The sequence below is a fragment of the Protopterus annectens genome, chromosome 6.part0, assembly GCF_019279795.1.
Source record: "Protopterus annectens isolate FY-2018-M chromosome 6.part0, PAN1.0, whole genome shotgun sequence".
NCBI lineage: Eukaryota > Metazoa > Chordata > Ceratodontiformes > Protopteridae > Protopterus > Protopterus annectens.
In genome coordinates, this window is record NC_056737.1 from 1,782,579,262 (window position 1) to 1,782,599,177 (window position 19,916).

Sequence of the window (19,916 nt, forward strand, 5' to 3'; positions counted from 1 at the left end):
ACGGGCTAGTCTAACTGGACATATATCCGTTTTCAGTAGAGGCCCGGGGAGAAAAGCTCCAATTACAAGAAGTAAACAATCATTAACAACAAAAACAATGATAAGCATAATACGAAAAGTACCAAGGTAGACTTATGTAAGAATTTAACAAAAAAAAAAAACTGGCAAAAAGCATGATAACAGAAAAACAGCCAGATAACAATACAATTACAAGGTATGCAACATACTAAAGTTAGATTAATAAAAACAGATAAGCAAATCTCAAGATGGGATAACATGGAGGAAAAAAAAAACAAAGTTATGGTAGAATCAGTATCAAAGATATAACTGTCAACAATTAAATATGATATTTAGAGGCACAGTCAGGGGAGAGAGGGTAAGTTAGGAATAATGAAGAAGTAATTTCAGTCGGGGTTAGCACAAGGACATAGCCACTGGGTTTTAAGATGTTCTTTGATATGTTTTTTGAAAAGGGATGTAGAGTCTAGGTTAGTTATTTCATAAGGGAGTTGATTCCAGATTTTCCCGACAGAGTTTGAAAATAATGAGTCCCCAGCTTTATTGTATGATTTAGTCAAGGCTACTAGGAGTTTATTAGCAGAGCGTAGTGTGGCTAGGTTTTTATAAGGTGAAATTAGTTTTGTAAGGCTAGGGGTAGCATCAGGGTAGTAAAGGGACTTATGAATGATAAGTAATTGTTGATAGAGTACATGGTTATTTAGTTCTAACCAATCTAGTTGCTTGAGGTTGAGACAGTGGTGAGTTCTGAAGGGGTTAGCAGTAATGAATCTAGTTATGCTATTGTAACAGGTAGAGAGTTTGGTGATGTTATTTTTAGATGAGTTAGTATATATAGCAGAGGCATAGAAAAGGGTGGAGATCAGGTGGGTCTGGGCCACGTTTTTTCTGGCTGCTGGGGTAAGAAAGGGTTTAATTCTGTAGAGAGTACCTATTTTTTTGTTAACCAATTTAATGGTGTTGTTAATATGGTCATCAAAATTAAGACGGTTATCAATAGTTACACCTAATAGGCGAGTGGTCATATCTGGGTTAATACAGGTAGCATTATTAGAGGAGATAGTGAAGAAATGAGTTGGAGATTTGAGCATAGGAGTAAAGAGAAGAAGTTTTGTTTTTTTGGGATTAAGAAGGAGGGAGTGTTCCATAAACCATTTTTCTACATTATGGAAGACTGTTTGGGTGAGGGACTGGAGGGAGGAAACATTATTAGCAGCACAGATTAAAGTTGAGTCATCAGCATATTGAATGCAGATGGCTTGGGGTATATTCAAGTGAAGGTCATTAATACATAAAGAAAAAAGAAGGGGACCTAAGATTGAGCCTTGTGGAACCCCAATGTTTACTGGGAGTAAGGAAGATAGATTGTTGTCCCATAGCACTGCTTGTTGCCTGTTTTGGAGATAACTCCTAAACCATTGAAGTGCTTGTGAGCCAAGAGAATAGAGATTTAGTTTGTCGAGAAGTATATTATGGTTAACCATGTCAAAGGCTTTTGACAGGTCTAGGAATAGTGCTGAGGAGAAAAGATTATTGTTCCTATTATTATTTATAGCATCAGAGAAGGAAAGGGAGGCAGTTGTAGTGCTGTGGGAAGGTCTAAAACCATGTTGACAATTGGCTAGAAGTTTGTTTTGTAGAAGGTAGTTAAGAATTTGTTTGTGTATACATCTTTCCATAATCTTCGCTAATGGGGAGAGTAGGGCAATAGGGCGAAAGTTTGAGAACTCAGTAGAGGAGCCCCCTTTATGTGGAGGAATTATATGAGATATTTTCCATAAGGTGGGGATTTTTCTTTCAGAGATAGTTCTATTAATAAGTATAGATATGGGGTAGTCTATAGCTTTTGCAGCAATTTGTAGGTATTCTGATGGGAGTTGGTCAGCGGATGGGGTGCAAGGTTTAAGTTTCTTGGGAAGCTTATAAATAAGAGATGTAGTGACAGGTTGAATGTGAAAGGCATTAGATGAGGCATTAGAGGTATTAGGACAGGTAGCAGTAGATGTGGGTAATGAATTAGCTAGGGTTTGAATGGCTTCCATAAAATACTTGTTAAAGGCATCTGGGATCTGGGTGGAATTGTTGAGGTTAAAGCCTGAAGGGGTAGGAGTAGTTGAATGTCCTGGTTTAAGAAGTTTGTTAATACCTGACCAGAATTTTTGAGGGGTGTGTTGACTCGTTTGTTGAAGGTGAAGATAATATTCCTTTTTGTCTGTAAGAGTATCTTTCTTAGTAGCCTTTCTTAATTGTTTAAAGAGGAGGTGATCAGATGTACATTTGGTAGCTCTCCATTTAGCCCAAATTTTATTTCTAAGGTGCATTTTTTGCTTAGTTTGTTTAGTTAGCCATGGTGCCGATTTGGATCTTATCCTAGTAGAGCGAATGGGAGCATGATAGTCAAGGATTTGTAGAAAGTGGGTATTAAAGTAGGTCACTGCTTCATTTAGTTCAAGGTTAGTCAGTGGAGACCAGTCACATGCTTTCAATTCAGTCAGAAAGTTATCAGGGTTGAAGAATTTGTTTGAGTGGGATATCTTGAGTTTATGGGTAGTTGGGATATGCAATTTTTGTCTAATAACATATGTGAGCATATGGTCACTAATATTATCGGGAAGAGTTCCTGGAGTGTAAATGTTAGGGTGGTTATTAGTAAGGATCCAGTCAAGAGTTGTTTCTTTTCTATTAGGTTTAAGGATTCTAGTTGGAGTGGTTATTAATTGAGAGAACCCATAGAGATTTATATGGCTAGTAGGGTGCTGGGATGAACAGGTTATCCAGTCAATGTTGAAGTCACCAAGTATTATGGTTTCCTGGGGTAGTTGGTTAGAAAGTGAACTAAGTAAGTTTTCTAGAATATGAGTATTATTTCCAGGGGGAAGGTACATACAAATTAGATAGATTGATTTGTTGTTGTTAATTTGAAGTTTGATAGATAGTATTTCGGTTTTGGAGTCTAGTGATGGAAGTCCATTATAGAGGGTGACTTGTAGATTAGATTTATAGATAATGGCTATGCCTCCACCTTTCTTCTTTATTCGGTCACATCTAAGTATATTATAGCCAGGAGGGGTGATTTCCTGGTCTTGAATAGAGGGTTTTAGCCAAGTTTCTGTAAGACATAGAATGTCAAATGAGTGTAAGTCCAGGAGTGAATGGAGGTGGTGAGTTTTGTTATTTATACTTCTAATATTAAGGTGAGCTATTAGAAGGGAGTTGGCTGTTTTAGTACATGATGATGGTATCGGTGAAGTAATATTGTTTAGATTAAAGTTAATGTTAGTATTGGGACCAGGGTTAGGATGAATATCTCCATGTAGGAGGAGGTTGTGCTGGGAATCAAAATGGAATTTGAGGGTCTTTGGTGAGTTATAATGATTCTTTTTGTTTACGTAGAATGACACATGAGTTTTTCTGTGGTATTTTGGTACTAGAAAGTTGGAGGAACAGGTTATGTTGCTGTGATTGAGGGTGTTGAAAAAAGAGGTTGGTAATGTTTGTTGGAGATGAAGATTTTGTTCATGTAAAGTGATATTTTCAAAGAAGGTGATATAATAAGGTATGGATATGGTGGCTATAGTAGTGGTAAAGAGTAGGATATATGTGAAAAAAGCTTTGAGTGTAGGAGACATGGTAGTGAGTAAGTATCAGGTGAATATAGCTTGTGAGAGAATGTCAGTTGAAGAATAAGTAGAAATGAGCCAACTTACAGAGAAGGGTTTTGAGGGAAAAGGAGAAAAGGAGAACAGAAAAAGGAGATAGGCAGAGGTTATAATTAACAGGTATGTACTATAGAATAGGAGTACAAAGTATGGCAAGGCCAGGAAAAAGGAGAAAGTAGAAATGGGGGAGGAAAGAGATGGAGTTAAATAGGTGATGAAAGAGAATGGGAGTTTGAACTAGAGATAGTGTTTGGAGATGGGTGCAGCCCGAGGAGGGGAGTGCGACAAAAGAAGATATAATTCAAGGGATAAGCTTAGTTTTATGAAGGATGGAGATTGGTTGAGAGAAATAGGGGGAGTGTCTAGTGAGGTATAAGTGAAGGACCCCTGGGGGTGGGTGGGAATTGGGGGTAGGGAGGGGAGCGTAGCGGGGCCAGAGCAAGTAGAGACAGAGTGAGCAGAGACAATCAGTGAGCAGCAGGACACAGGGAGAGGTAGCGAAGCAGGTGAGTAGCTGCTAGCAAAGCAGATAGGGAGTAGGACAGAGAGGAGAGGGGAACTATGGAGCGATAAACATTATAGTAGTTAGGAGAAGAGGAGGTACAGCCTAGAAACAGAGAGGAAGGTAGAAGGGGGAGAAATCAGGCTACTAGGCAAGGGATGAAAAGGGGGCAGAAGGCAAAAGAAGTTCTATGAGCAGAGACTAAGAGAGAATAAGGGAGATAGTAAGGACATGAAGCCTAAAGTACACTGCCACCTAGTGGGCAGAAATGGAAGTAGTAGCAGGTAGCCAGGGTGAAGAAACCACAGATGGAAAGGAAAGGTAGGTAGTGAGGGGTAGATCTTTCTGGAGGCTAAATTCAGGGAGGGAGGACTGGCTGCTGGTTTTCCTGACCCAGAGGCTAAAAAACTTTATAAGGTGTAATTACAGTATGAATTAGGCAGATTAGCCTTCAAAATGGGTCAGGTGTAAAAACATACTTAGTAACTTCAGTACAGTCAGGTGGGAGCACAGGGCAGCAGAAAATAGCGGATGGTCCACTTAGGTAAGGCTTGAGGTGGTTCAAGGGTCCTTAGGAGCAGGCAAGTCCCTTAATACAAGGTTGAAGAGAGATTGCTAGGGGGGAAAAAAGGTAAGAAGAAGGGATATTAAAAAAGGAATACAGCTTCAAAAAAAGACAGACCTTAGTGTACACATACAGAGAGGTATTTCACAGTTCAACAACTCTTTAAAAAACACTTATTATACATTTCAACTAAATTGCACTAAGATTAGGTTTAGTACTTCAGCTTGGCAATATAACAGACTCTAAAACTTGTTAAAGTATATTAATGCACAATTAACAATTACTAATGTGTAATTACCTTTAGAAAGGACAAATCCTCACAGGGTCGTATTAACTAAAAGTACTCTAAGATTAGGTTTAGTACTTCAGCCTAGCAGCAAAACAGACCCTAAAACATGTTAAATTATATTAAAGCACAGTTACAAATTACTAAATTATTGCAATTCCCTTTAATAAAGGGTTATCTAACAAGATAAAACCTTACCATGGAAGTTTTCCAGTTCTGAGGCAGGAGGCAGCTGCTGTGTATGTGGTCTTAGTTCCTAGGGAGTATTGACATACAGCAGCATATGTACTAAATTCTTATTTCAAAAAATTAAGAATATGCCAGGGAAATCCACAATGTTATGAGATAGGTAGCCATTAATGTGGTATACAGGTAATATCTCCCATGAAGCTAGACCTATAGATAGTATTCAAGGAATAAACGTAACTACGACAGCACAGACATGGCTACAGGGGGGGAGACTGATAAGCTAATAATAAGTTATATCCAGCTTTCCACATTAAGCGATCCTTATCCAGCATCCATACTAAAAAATGTGACGTAAAAAAAAAAAAGTCTTAGCAGTTAGCAAGAAAAAAGGTGATCAGGCTGCTGTTGCTGATGGCTGGAAATTTTTCAAAGTCACTTGAAAAGCTGGTGAAGCACAACAGGCAGCGGACTGCTGTGAAAGAAGATGTCCACCTTTTCTTGGAGAATTTATGACACTGCAACTGTCCCGGACTTCAGGCTCAATCAGACATCTGAAAAAATTGTACTACTGCAAGCTGCATAAACTGGAATGCTTCTGTTTAGGATTTACACATACGTGCAAATGTTAGTTACTGCAATTTGACTGAAGTAACCCTCTGCAGGGCTTACCACTCCTTTTGTGCTCGAATGTAGATTTTAGGTTCAAATGCAGGTAGACTTGCCATTGAAAAAAATAATTTTAATGGTGCCACACTGTGCTGTCTCTCTGATGCTTACTGTGATGGATATGAAGTCTTCTTAAGACACTCAGTCTTGCTGGCTGGATTCTGCTGAAATCAAAGTCTGATTATAGTTGCAGTCAGTCTGTTGCATACCGAAACTTGCAGAATATACACTGATGAGAGAATATACTTTGCAGCACCTGTCTTTAAGAGCAGCAACCAATAACTTTTTATAACAAACCACACGTACTTCTGTTACAGCTTCAGAAATGCTCTACTTTACTTCTCATATAGTACAGATTATGTGAGAGATATAACATTTACCTCAGGACAAAATGTGTCCCTACCATTACCCCTAACATAACTAGATTTAATACAGACTTTATATATATTTTTAGTTAAACACACACCCTCTTGGTTTTGGAAAGATACTACTTTGATGATGCACATGCTGACACATCTGTTCTTGTGCAAATGCTGATAAGTAAACTATCTTCAAGGAAACGCCTTGTGGATTAGAAAAGCACATTTTTAAACTTTCTTAGAAAAACATATCCTGTTGTCAGTTCTTTAAAGAAAGCAAATTACATTCTTGTCATCTCTGTAAGAAGTCAGCTTTCTTGGTGTTTGTGTGTGTAATACACTCATAAGCAAGTTCCATATTTTTTTTAAGCCACAGTCATGTAGTATGGATGCCAATCACATATTACTAAACTCTGTTTCTGCATTTAAGCAAGCTTTATTTTATACTTATGTTGCATATCTGTAGCAAAGTTACATTCAACCTTAATATCTTGTTGAGCATAATCTTACATAGGTTGTCAAATAAACTTGTTTCTCCAGAGTGAGGAATGCCATCTGGGAAGTTGTGTTCAAGTTTGCTCCCAGGCATACCATCTGTTGACAGGGTACCAGGTGAGATTTCTTTTCATTGATGGTGTACACTAGTGAGGTTAGAGGTTTCTTTACGAATGCCAAGTGTTGTGATAGCAAGTCCTGGCTTTCTGCCTGAATCAGACAATTGTCCAAGTATGGGTAAATCTGAATATTTCTCTGCCTGCAAAATGCAATGGCTGGAGCTAGACACTTTGTGAATACCCTGGGTGCATTAGATAAGCCCAAGGGAAGTGCAGAGAACTGATAGTGCATGGAGCCTGCCCTGAAGCATAGGTATTTCTTGCAAGATTCCCTTATTGGTATGTGCAGGTAAGCTTCCTTTAAGTCTAGGGTTGCCAGCCAGGCATCCTTGGCTAGCATAGGAAGAAGCTGTTGAAGAGTTAGCATTTTGAATTTTGGAACTACCAGAAGGGTGTTGAGAAGAGAAAGGTCAAGGATAGGACGCCAGGAGTTGTCTTTTCTGGGTACCAGAAAAAGTCTTGAATAAAAACCTTGTCCCCTTTGTTCTGCTGAGGCAGGTTGAATAGCCCTGATACTGAGAAGAGAGAGAACCTGCTGTTGGGCCTCCACCTATTGATTTGGAGGTAGGTCTGGCCAACCATTTGGGATTAGTAGTGTGCTTAAGTGGAATCTGTATCCTTTGGAAACTATGTTCAAAACCCATTTGTCCTGGGTAATGAGTTCCCAGTTTTTTGCGTGCAGGGCAAGCTTTCCTCCTAAGGGAGTAGGTAGTTGTGCAGGGCTTGGAAGGGTTAAGGTTACGTCATTGTGACATTTTTCTATATGGGGGTGGCTTACTACTCCCTGCTTTGGAAGTGGGAGCCCCCCACTGCTGAGGTTTGTGCGTAGCCTGAGACTGTAGCCTAGGTGGTCTACTGTTTTTGGGTTTGGACTGAGAAGGCCTGGAAGGGACTGGAAAGGGCCAGTTCTTTGAAGGCCAATGCCTACTAAATCTAGGAGGCTGGACTTGTAGGAAATCTTTAACAGTTTTCATAGATTTATCTTTTTCCTCCATCCTTTTGAGGACTTCTTCTGCTTTGTTGCCAAAAAGGCGGTCTTGGTTTTAGGGAGCATCCAGTAATTTAGCTTTAACATGATCTGGCAAGTTTTGTTCCTTAAGCCAAGCATGCCTTCTAAGTACAGACCCAGTGACAGCAGCCCTGCAAGATTCTTCTAAAGCATCAAAACTACATTGCAAATTATGTTTACCAGCTTGTTCTGCAGAATGCATTAAATCTTGCAATTCTTTGTGTTCAGCACAGTCAGGAATCAACATCATTTTCTGTTTAAGTAGTCCCATAATATACTGCTGATACTTTAACATATGAAACTGGCAATTTAAAGCCCTAATGGCCAAAGTAGCAGAAGTGTATACCTTCGTACCCCATCTGTCTAAGGCTCTAGAATCTCTACCAGAAGGGGTAGGATTTTTGGCAGCAGTAGCCTTAATGCCTTTTGGTCCTTGGGAAATGGTCTCTGGATCTGCAAAAGGATTCCTGAAGAGGAACTTGTGAGAGTCATGTACTCTGTAGTACCTGTCAGGTTTTCTGGGAGCTGGAGGTAAAGTGTCTGGGGTAAGGCTAGATTCTAAGAAAGCATAATCTGCAATGTCCAGAACAGGAGGGATAAATAAAGGCCTGTGTTGAGGCAGGAGTAAAAATTCCCTAAGTCTCTTTTTGGACCCAGAATAATCCTGGCTTTCACAGTGGAAATGCTCCCTAAGAGTATGCAAGGTTTCACCAAAAGAAAGATCTTCTGGAGGGGAAGAAGAGGGAATGGAATCCTCTGCATCAGAATCCTCATAAGTAGATACAGGCAAATCCTGTTAATCAGAAGGAGCAGAAATATCAGATTCCTGATCAGAAGAATCAGAAAGAAATTCAGTTCTAGGTCTCTTAGAGGGGGAAGGCTGGCTTCCCCTAATTAAGGTAATAAGGTCTTCAGCCATTCTAAGCATTTGATTTTGAGGCATATGGGTCTGAGCCTGCAGTTTGGTCGTCGGTTTTCTAGGCGTAGTAGTGCAAGTATTTGGCCTGGATGAAAATGATAGCATCAGTTTAATATGAATGTCTGTAGGCCTGAATACAGCCTCAGAAGCCGGTGCCTGCACAGCAGCTCCAGACCCATCCAAGGTAGAGACATCTGCAGGTTCCATAGTCGAAGAAGCATCTTGCGGCATTTGTTACTCCAAATGGGTCTCAGTAAAGGCCTGCGAATCTTAAGTAGTGGGTATCAGAGGCTGCGAAAGCACCTCACTGAGTACCGGTGGTCTGGTGACTAGCTTAATGGAAGCATCATTGGCAGTTTTGGACCTATGCGGTCTGTCTCTATCTTTATCCTTACGTTTTTTTAGAAGATCGGTAGTTGGATGGCTTAACAAAGCCATTTTGGAGTACACAGATCGAGTACGAAAGTAATTGGCTGCAAAAATAGCCCGACGATGAATAGTTCAGGCACTGAGCAAGGCACAAAACTGACAGCGAGGGACATCGTGGTCTGGGCCTAAACAGGGGATGCAGTAAGAATGAAAATCTCTATGAGGTATTTGCTTTCCACAGGTAAGACAATTGTTAACTTTTACTGACATCGGCTAGAGCAAGAAAAAGGATCTCCAATGGGGTATTTAGCTTTAGTTGAAGACTTTGGTTCTGAAACTCTAAAACAAAAATTTCAGGAGTCGGCCAACCAGCACTTGTGAACTGCTTCTGCTTTGGGCACCGCATGGCAAGAAAGACTGATGTAATGGTGTCAGCTGCATGTTTTATACCCCTGACGACCTGACGTCATGGAAGAAGAGACAGCATCCGACGCAGAAATCCGAAGACTCTGGTATTCAGGCTGGCTGAGGGCTACCTGCAGGCAGATAACCCAAATGTGATGACTGCGACAGTGAAACACGAAGAACATCTCAGGTTTCAGCTTAAAAAAAAAAGATAAGATGCTACAGTTAGCTTATACTACACATGACTCGCTACAGCGCTTAGCTTTTCCTAAATAAAAAAAAAAAAAAGGAAAGAAATAATTTGCTTAAAAAAAAATTATCTTTCAGATATTCACAATTACATATTCTATATGGTATTGATATTTTAACAATTGTTAAGTTCTGCTATGTATGTTCAGTTCTATTATTTCCTGTGTGATGTGATGCTTACTTCTTATCTTGCCATATTGCATCCTTTGTATTGTACTGTACTGGAGCTTTTCTCCCTGGGCCTCCGCTGAAAATGGACCTGTGTCCAGTTGGACTTTCCTGGTAAACAAATGTAAAATAAAATAAATTAAATAAAATTTTAAACTGCAGAAAACTGATGCTACAGTGTGGCAAGTAGTTGCTATGGGTTTAGACTACACATAGAAAGCTACAGTGCTCAGGTTTAATGGCAAATACAATATCAGCTTTTAAAAGTCAATATGCACTAAAAAGTGTCTGAGATCAGACAGTTGTGCCCCTCAACATGTTGTGCCCATGGTAGTTGCCCCTTTTGCCTCACCATAGCTATGCTACTGGCCACACTGTCTAAAGCCAATGTTGTCTTTACATCATACACTACCACTAGTGGTATATGTTTTCTCTTACAACACTCAGTCACCTCTTCTAACTGTGGGCCACAGCTCATAAGGCAAATATATGACTACGTGAGCAAAATAGCAGATGGAACCAAACATTTCACAACTACCCTTCTAATAAAGGTGTATCCTATCAATATGATAAACCATGTGAACAACACTTGGAGGAGATTCATTGCAATGTTATAGTGGAATGAAATTGATATAATGATATTCTTTCTTTCTTAGCTTTTGCAATGCCATATCCTATTGCTGAAGTACCACAATATATTTTCTGTCCACTGATTTGTTTGTTCTGTGCTTCTACTGTTTTAATTCTCTTTATAAAATTCACTTTGTTCTAATATTACAAAAGATTCACTTAACCTTTATGCCAGTAAAGATGTTGACGAAAAATATATGTCTTTGTGTCCATAGACTTAATGAATGCACCACTGTGCCTGCTCATTTTACATTTGTCTTCATTAGTTGTTATTAAGTGGAAATGTTTAAACTTCTCTTAAGTATCCCAATGATATTCTTTCTTTTCGTCTTTTCAATGTGTCACATATCACTACAAAACCTCATATCCACTCAGATTACTAGCAGTAGTTAATTTATGTATCTAATAACTTTTTTTATCTGATGATTCGGGCTGTACATATGTCATATCAGTTAATTTCAGCCACATGAGCCATGTATTTGATTATCAGATGTGCATATACCTTTTTTACACTTCTTTATGTGCATCTGAACTGTTTTATATTGCAATAATTTTACTTACTCTGTTTTTAATACGTTTTTGTTTCCACTTTGTGTTTGTTCATTGGGCCTGAATAGTGGCTGAAGAGGGTACTCAGACCAGCCCACCTACCCAGTTAACAAATGTATAATAAAATAAAAATAAATGAGAAGAAATTATGTAATCTTATGAATGCTATCACCAATATGTACCCAGTAAAAGAAACTCCCTCACTGCTTGCATTTAAAGCTGTTGCTGACTTTGTTTTAATTGATAAGAGAATGTCTGCCATGCTGATGATATGATATTACTTTTGGAAGTCACTTATAACAGATTACCATTTCATCATGTTGACTGGTAGATCATGTAAGCATTTTGCCAGACTTGCATGTAAGTATTGTTTTTGAAAAACAATATGTTATGAGGGTGATGTTTTACAACAGTACCCCCTGGCTGTTTTGCGCAGGAATGGGCATTGCCAGATTGACTGACATGCACAATGGTTCTGATGTAGCATGCAAATGACACATGACTGACATGTCATCCAGATTTGCCTGTGACATCATGAATATTCATTGTCTAATGTAGTAGATCCTCTTACTCAAAATAACACAATCTCGCAGTCGGTACATTTATATGTATATAAATAGGGGGTGCAGGGGGGCTTGCCCCCCTGCAAAAAGCATAGGAAAAAAAGTAATATTTATGAGTTAGACTATCAGCTCGTCAAAAGAACATATGTTTGCAGACAGTATGTGTAGGATATCTGCAAATTTTGTCAAAACAGATTGCACACTTTGTAAATGCTAAAGTCTATTAAAATCTACAAAACTCCAAAATAAAGCATTAGATACCACAACTTAAAAGTAAACACATGGACTCAAGGCTATTTATTAGATGCGCCATATACCAGGCATGATACTCTAGCTCATGAATGGGTGAGTTAAGAAAGTAAAACAAAGCCCTAAACTTCTCCTTGGATTTTAAAGGTTTACTACTACGAGTTGTAATTTTATAAGGTTGAGTGCTATGACTATCACCCTGGCAACATTTTCAAAAGGGAAACAATGCTTGTATCCATTTAGAGTGAAGCAAAAGAATAATTGCTTGCCTGTGTTACATACGTTGCCAACTACTGCATTTGCAGATCTGCTTTCCAGTTCTATGTATAATTACATTTGGAAGCAGTCTTTCCTAATGAAACGCTGCTTTCATGCTGGTACAATTAAGTCTTGCTTAAGTAACATTTATGCAGAACGCAAAACCTGCAAGTCTAATATAAAACAAATGCAAGAACCATGTAGCTAGGGACACTATGGGAATGACTGTTTTCCTTTGGTGAACTCCGCATACTTCATTGTTATGATCGTTATTCATTTTAAGTGACAAGAATGCTTTTGATTTTGTCCCTGTTTGCAAGAAAAAACATAACATTTTCCCCTTTGAATGTTTACCGCATGCTGGAAATACCAAATAAATATTCATGCAGACTACCGAACCTTCTTCATGTTTATTCAACTATAGTGAAAACAAAATGGCCATGTGCAGACTGTTGGGCAAAGTTTGTGCAGACCTTGCTACTGCGCATGGCGGGGGAGGGGGGGGGTACTGTTGTAAAACTAAGCCTTTATGAGTACAAAAGTAGCCTGTGCCAGACATAAGTCAACAAAAATGACTGTCTGCACTTGGCAGATAACAAGCAATTATTAGTCCTGAGAAGTGAGACAGTATACTGACAGTATAGAAGAGAAGATTGATAAAGGCCTGATCATGTTCTTATAAGAATGGCTGCACTGAATTTGAGATCTGATAAAAACAGCAGTACCTGGCTCACAGCAGGAAAGATCAGCATTCCTGTGGATACTGCCACTTAAATGCATGGCATCTTACATGGCTAGATGTAAAACTGACATTTTCTTACATATTTGGGTTAAGGTTAGGGGACCCCATTAAACTATGTGAAATCGGACAGTATTTTCTTGCTGAATAACAAGTATAGATCATAACATTATCTCAGAAGACATGAGATAAGGATAACAGAAGTGAAAACTAAGAACAGGTTAGATTTCACATTTGTAGTCAGTGTTAACACTGCCCTGGTAATAAAAATGCTTAGATTTTAACTTTTTGCAAATAGACCTGCCCCAATGTTTCCTTTGGGCATTTTCAATGCACCCACTCAGAACATGAATGAGTTTACTTCTGGGTTGCTCAGTGGTTAACCACACATAGAGTTCTCATGCACAGTCATCTTTACCTTCCCTTATAGGACTTTCCTTTAGAAAACTCTGGTAACATTCAAACTGAGCTGTCATGATTTTAGTTCGGGTGTTGCCTAAGGTATTAGACGAGTCTTCAATGGGCTTGTCTTCTTCTTCTTCTTCTTCATCTTCAAACTGTAGTGAAGCAGAAACCTAAAAGCATAAGTGCAAAAGAAACACAGGAAATCATTCCTCTCATTTAACTTGCAGTCCACCCATTACTGGACAGAAATACAGTTGCAAAATCTTCTATCTGTTGTATACTCTGCTGAAAAATACATGCATCACTGAAATATTTATTCATTCATTTTCTAATTACTTGCTTAATCCAGGCAGGGTCTTGAGGAACTGGACCCTATCCCAGCACTCACTAGACACAAAGCATGGAGACTAATCCTGGGCAATATGCTAGTCCATTGCAGGATGCATGCATGCATGCATGCGCACACACACACACACACACACACACACACACACACACACACACACACACACACACACACACACACACACACACAGACACACACACACACATACACACACACCATACAGACCTATCAGAAGTTTGGAGGATTCACTTGCACAGCTTTGAAATGTGGGAGGAAACCTCTAAAATATTTTTTGTGAGCTGTTTCCTCAATGAAACTTTTTTTTACTGTACTGTCTTTGTAACTGACTACTAAAAGCACTTCTCTATTTCAGAGGTAGTGACTTTGAGAATCTCACTGTCTGCTGTGATCGAACTCAGTATAAATATTTATCCTAATCTTGCCTGCAAAGAGTATGCCATAAAAACATATCAAGTTTAAATTTTAGGAAATACTTATAAGTTGATTACATCTCCCAAAAATGCATACATGGTGGTTAACTATGCTTAACAAAAGTAGACAAACCAAGATGGGGAAATATTCCCATAGACATTAGTAGAATACAAAACCCATAGACTTCAGTGGCAAAATACAATGCTTACAGTAAAAACGTGAAATAAATAAACAAAAGTAAGCATTCAAAAAAGTGTAACGCAATCACACAACTACACAAATAGTTATACTGTGAAACATGGGGCAGCAGTGCTCCAGTCATCAGAAATGTCAAAAAATTATTAAACTAATATATGAACTTTTAAGTGTTTTTGCAGAGGTGTAAGTCCCCTGGCCCTGCTGATAGGGGGTGGTGAGCACCTCTCACCCCTGAACTTATATATACCAAATCATGGTTGCATCAACTTGAAGAGGGGAGAAATCTCCGAAAAAAATGGAAATGGAAGCAATGCTGGCACACATTTAGAAATTGCTCCAGCAATCATTTTATATAGAAAATAACAACTGGCATTTTGCACTTTAATGATTGGTTAAGGAATTTAAATCTAGCCATCTGTTGGGGTACTCCAAAAATAACTAAACAAAATCTATAAACAATAACACAAACTAAAATAAAACACAAACCAATATAAAATAAAATATGGAAAATTCAGATTATTAAGCTGACAAAAACATAAAATGCACAACACCTAACGTAAAAAATCTTCTACTCAAAGAAAACATAAAAATTTTAAAAAAGTGAATAAAATTTTAACTGTAGTAAAATCACAACAATTTCAGCACATTAGTAACACAAAAGTCTAAAATAATAAAGAGTACTAACACCTACATCTCACAGCAACTAATTGGGCCACTAAGTATGACACCCCATCAGTGCATAAAATATACACATCACAACAACTACAAAGTAAATGGTTGTGATGCCCATGCCCTGGTCCAGCAATCAAGGAGCCTCAATCCTCACCACTAACACCAGTGAGGGGCATCTCATATAGGAGGAAAGGATAACAAATACACACAGTAAAGTGCAATTTCCCTTAAAAGCACACAGAGATCACAGTCAGTCTGGGGCTGGTCACTCCCTTGCTCTCCAGGTCCCCAATAAGACTCCCGACTGGCACAGCTATAGGGTCCAGGTCTCAGCCTAGTGGGCAAGCTAAAACCTCCAGCACCCTCTCTGTCCAACCAGTGTTTCATGTCCCTGCCGAAGTAGCTGACACACATACACACACACACACACACACACACACTTTGGAAAGAGTTTATACAACCACACAGACACTCCTGGGGAAGGCTGGCACAGGTTCTCCAGCTGTGCCCCTTTTACCCAGACTATACGGTAGAAATCACTGCCACCACCCAGCTAATATTTATCAGCTACTCAAAGGCCCTTAAAACGGTGTCCAATTATTACTGTGCAATATTATTATCCAATTGGTAGTATAGCCCAGGGCTAAAGCTATAGGAGTGGCTTTGTACAATTTTATCAAAGTCATGCAAGTACTCTAGAGCTTAATTTATCTCTACACAAAACAGCCACAGTTAAAAGGGTTTAAAATATTTAATAATAAATAATCAAAAACACAAAGACAATACTTTTTACTACACAGTGCTAGTCAAGAGTTCAGAGATCACAGTGAAATACTTAAAATAATTCAGTAGTACAGTTAAGACATCACAGAAAAACACTTTGTCTATTCTTTCTAGTTTCTAGCTATTTGTAAGAGAAAACAGAAGTCTAAGATAAACTTACATATAGAGCAAGACAGTGCTATTGAGTTGGATGGTCAAGACAAAAATGCTTAATGCTCTCTGATTCTCTCTGTTTTTAAAATCACATTCCTGGTTCACATTACATCATTCTTCACATTTCCCTGGGTTCCCAGGCTAACAGAAAAAACTACATTTACATTCTTTAGTAAGCTCACACCAGGTCAGGAAGCAAAGCCATAAAGGACATTTATGCATGCAAATTCTGGCCATTAACTCGGGCCTTAAAACAATAGTAAGAATTCCTTCACCTAGACAGGCTGGAGCCAACTTTCAAGATCAAAGGCAGTCATAAAATGCTTGACTTAGCTTCCTTACAGCAGAGTGCACTGTTGTTACATTTTTGCAGTTCCACATTTAACACTATTTTTACCATTAAAGACAACAAACCCGTGGTTTACATTAATATTTACAAATGACAGAATTATCTATAAAATTCAATCTGGCTAGGCTGGGAGCCTTCACATTGGTCTCTATAGATGTAGAAAAAATTCCAAACAAAACACAATGCCAAAGTGAAACCCCACAACATACGAGCAACCATAACAACCCACAAACATACATATAAAATAATATAAATTAATTAATCAAAAGCTATATCAAAATATGAATTTCCCTCAAACAGATGTAAAACAAAAGCCAGCACATATAATATTAAGCTAAAAAATCACACTTATACACAACTTTAAAAAACAACAGAAATACACAACTACAAATCACTATAAAGCACAAGTCACAATAAATAATTTAAATAAAGCAGTAATTGCAGATATTAATGCACATCCCAAAATGCATTAAAAAAAAATATATATATATATATATCTACACATACTCATTACCCAAATCTATAGTTTCTACACACACACACATATATATATATATATATATATATATATATATATATATATATATATATATATATATATATATATATATATATATATATATATATATATATATATATATATATATATATATATATGCATATATATAAGCATATGAGAAGTAAAAATAATAATTAAAAATTAACAGATAAATGCTATTTACACTAAATACAATGACACCAATAAAAGCCTAAAAATCTAATAAAACAAATAATCCAATGTAATTGTGTGTATGTATATGTATATGTAATAAATAAATAAATAAAATAAAATGTAAATCTGCAATCACCCAAGAATGATATATAAAAAAATATTACAATAAAAAAGAAACTTAACATATATTAAAACATGTATGTACTTATTTAAATTTAACTATGGCAGAGCACTGATCTCCATAGATCATGTTTTCATTCAACTTAACTTGCTAAATAAGAAAATTGTAAACATGATAATTGCATATCGATGAGGCAAAATATAAAATGTGAACAACTACAGTAATTTCTTGAGAGTCCATTGATGCCTCCCACATCCCCTGACATGGAGATTATTCCACAGCATAGTCATACTACTTATGCATACAATGTTCAATGTAATAAAATTCAAAGAAATAAAACAAAAATACCTACCCAGATGATAACTGTATTCCCTTTCATGGTCTGCTGTGACACATTTCCCTGGCTGGTGTTTCTGCCTATGTGTCTCTTAACATTCAACATATGGACTGTACCCTAAACATGGACATGGAATTTTCTTAGCTTATATGTTGCCTCTTTACTAACACTAAAAATAAATGTATACATACTGTGGTGTTCTACTGAATGATTCTTCTTATTCTACATAATTGTCTTTCTAGTTTACGTTTTTTGCCCTATCGCATCCTGAAGGCAATTGCTAAAAACTGCACATAAAAGATACTGAAGTACTTCCTCTGGGCTTTAATATGTTCAGAGATGATCAACTTAAAAGAAAAGGAGGCGGTATTGCAATAATTTATCCTGATTCTATCTCCTTAACCCCTCACAACCAATTCATACCCTACTTTGACAAAGCTGAAATATTGATTACCTACCTTAAATGACAATAAAAGTCTCTGCATTATAGCTTTATACAAACCCCCTGGCAATAACTTATCAACTCAGAAAAGTAGCATTTCATGGGTGTCAAAACATAGCTCTTTGGAAACAGTAATATTAAGTGATGTCAGCATTGACTGGCAGAAACTTAACTTACAATTCCCCACAGAAAGCATAAACCTATTTGGATTTTCTCAACTACTCACTCACCCAACCCTTACCAGTTCCAGAAACCAAAATGGCTCAATTATTGATTGGATTTTTGTCTCCCATCCTAGCAATTTCTCTATATCCAAAACACTTCCAGTCTGTATCAGTGATCACCACCCCCATCTGCACAACTAGACTTAGTTCTCATTCATGCAGACAACTACCTACAAGACAGTATGAAACCTATCCACCTTTCACCAGCAAGTCTTTACAAATATATTAAACTCCATTAATTGGGTTTTCCTTAAATACTTACAGCTAGATAATGCATTTAAACAATTTAATTCTACGTTCCAAAACAGCTTAGGCAATTTAGCTCCCTCTAACAGGAAAATAATTAAAACCAACTAAACTCCATGGCTTTCTGTCTAAACCAGATCAGTCATGCAAAAAAGAGACAAGGCTTGGACAACTTATCTAAAACATAAGACTCATAATAATTTATAGCATTTCAAAGCACTGCATAACCTTGCAAAGAAACAGGCTAATTTAGTTAAAAAAAAAACAGTTCTATGGAAAGCCTCAGGATCAGCACAAATCCAGTCCACAAATCTTCTGGTACACTATCAAAAAATCCTACACCCGGGAAGTCAGTCCTACGCCAAACCTCCAATGATAGTATCTCCCCTAAAACAGCATTTCAGTTTAACTCTTAATTCATCAATAGCACAGATTCCATCACTAACAAATTCCTTCCATTACCTTCTACTTTTCTTCAGCCTCCTATTACCTGTCACACCACATTTTCCCTTCAACTAGTTCCACTTCCTTCATCAAATCCCTTTTGTGCAAGCTTAAGCCATGTTCCCCTTCTGCAGACAATCTCCCTAATGAAGTCCTAAAAATGTCTTCTAACTCAACTGCCTATCCAGTCTCCATAATCATTATTAGATCTAGCAGGGAAGCTTATGTCTCCTCCATGTGGAAAAAATCCTTCATCCTTCCCCTCCACAAAGGTGGTACCGCCACAGAAATTTCTAACATTAGGCCAATTGCTATTCTTTCACCACTATCAACATTTCTAGAAAAATGTATCTATAAACAACTTCTTCAATACCTACTTGACAATAATCTCTCTCCCACCCAACATGTATTCAGACCAGCACCAGCTCTACTATCCTTTACTGACACTGTCAACAAAGCTCGTGACTCAGGAAACTTTGTCTCTTCTCTGTTCTTAGACCTATCCAAAGCCTTTGAGACTGTCTCCCACCCCAAACACTTATCCCAACTGTCTCTTCTAGGCTTAACTGAAACATCCTTAAAATGTTTCACTAGTTACCTCTCTAACACATATCAATCTGTCAAATGGAACTCTAAATTCTCTCCTTACTTACTATTCAGCACTGGGGTACCCCAAGGCTCAATAGTAGGTCCTCTCCTCTTCAACATTTTTATTAATCATCTTAATACTGCCACCAAACAAGCCACCTAATTCAATGTGCCAATGACTCTACATTAATCTTCTCCACCTGGAATCTTTCTCATCTACAGAGCTTAGCACAAGAAGTCTTCAATTCCATTGAGTCTTGGCTCACCAACAACCATCTACTACTTAACATCCAAAAAACTAAACTTCTACTACTTTTACCAAAACAATTTTCTCCAGATACTTCTAACTTTGCTAGGACTTCTCTGAGTCTGAATAATACTTCAATCAATGTGGTTTCACACACAATACTGTTAGGAGTAATTGATAACAATCTTAAGTTTGACCTGCATATCAGCAACATCATAAAACAAAACTAATCAAAAACTGGGCATGATGTAT

At 37.8% G+C, this 19,916-nt stretch overlaps 1 protein-coding gene across 2 annotated transcripts in view; it reads right to left on the reverse strand.

The window, feature by feature from the left end:
- The window catches only part of CALCRL (calcitonin receptor like receptor), a 932,649-nt gene that overhangs the window by 213,070 nt on the left and 699,663 nt on the right, over positions 1–19,916 (reverse strand). For both annotated transcript variants that reach the window (XM_044075151.1, XM_044075152.1), the window contains one exon: positions 13,384–13,540. In XM_044075151.1, the coding sequence (XP_043931086.1) occupies positions 13,384–13,540 (157 nt within the window). The remainder of the gene's footprint in view (positions 1–13,383; positions 13,541–19,916) is intronic.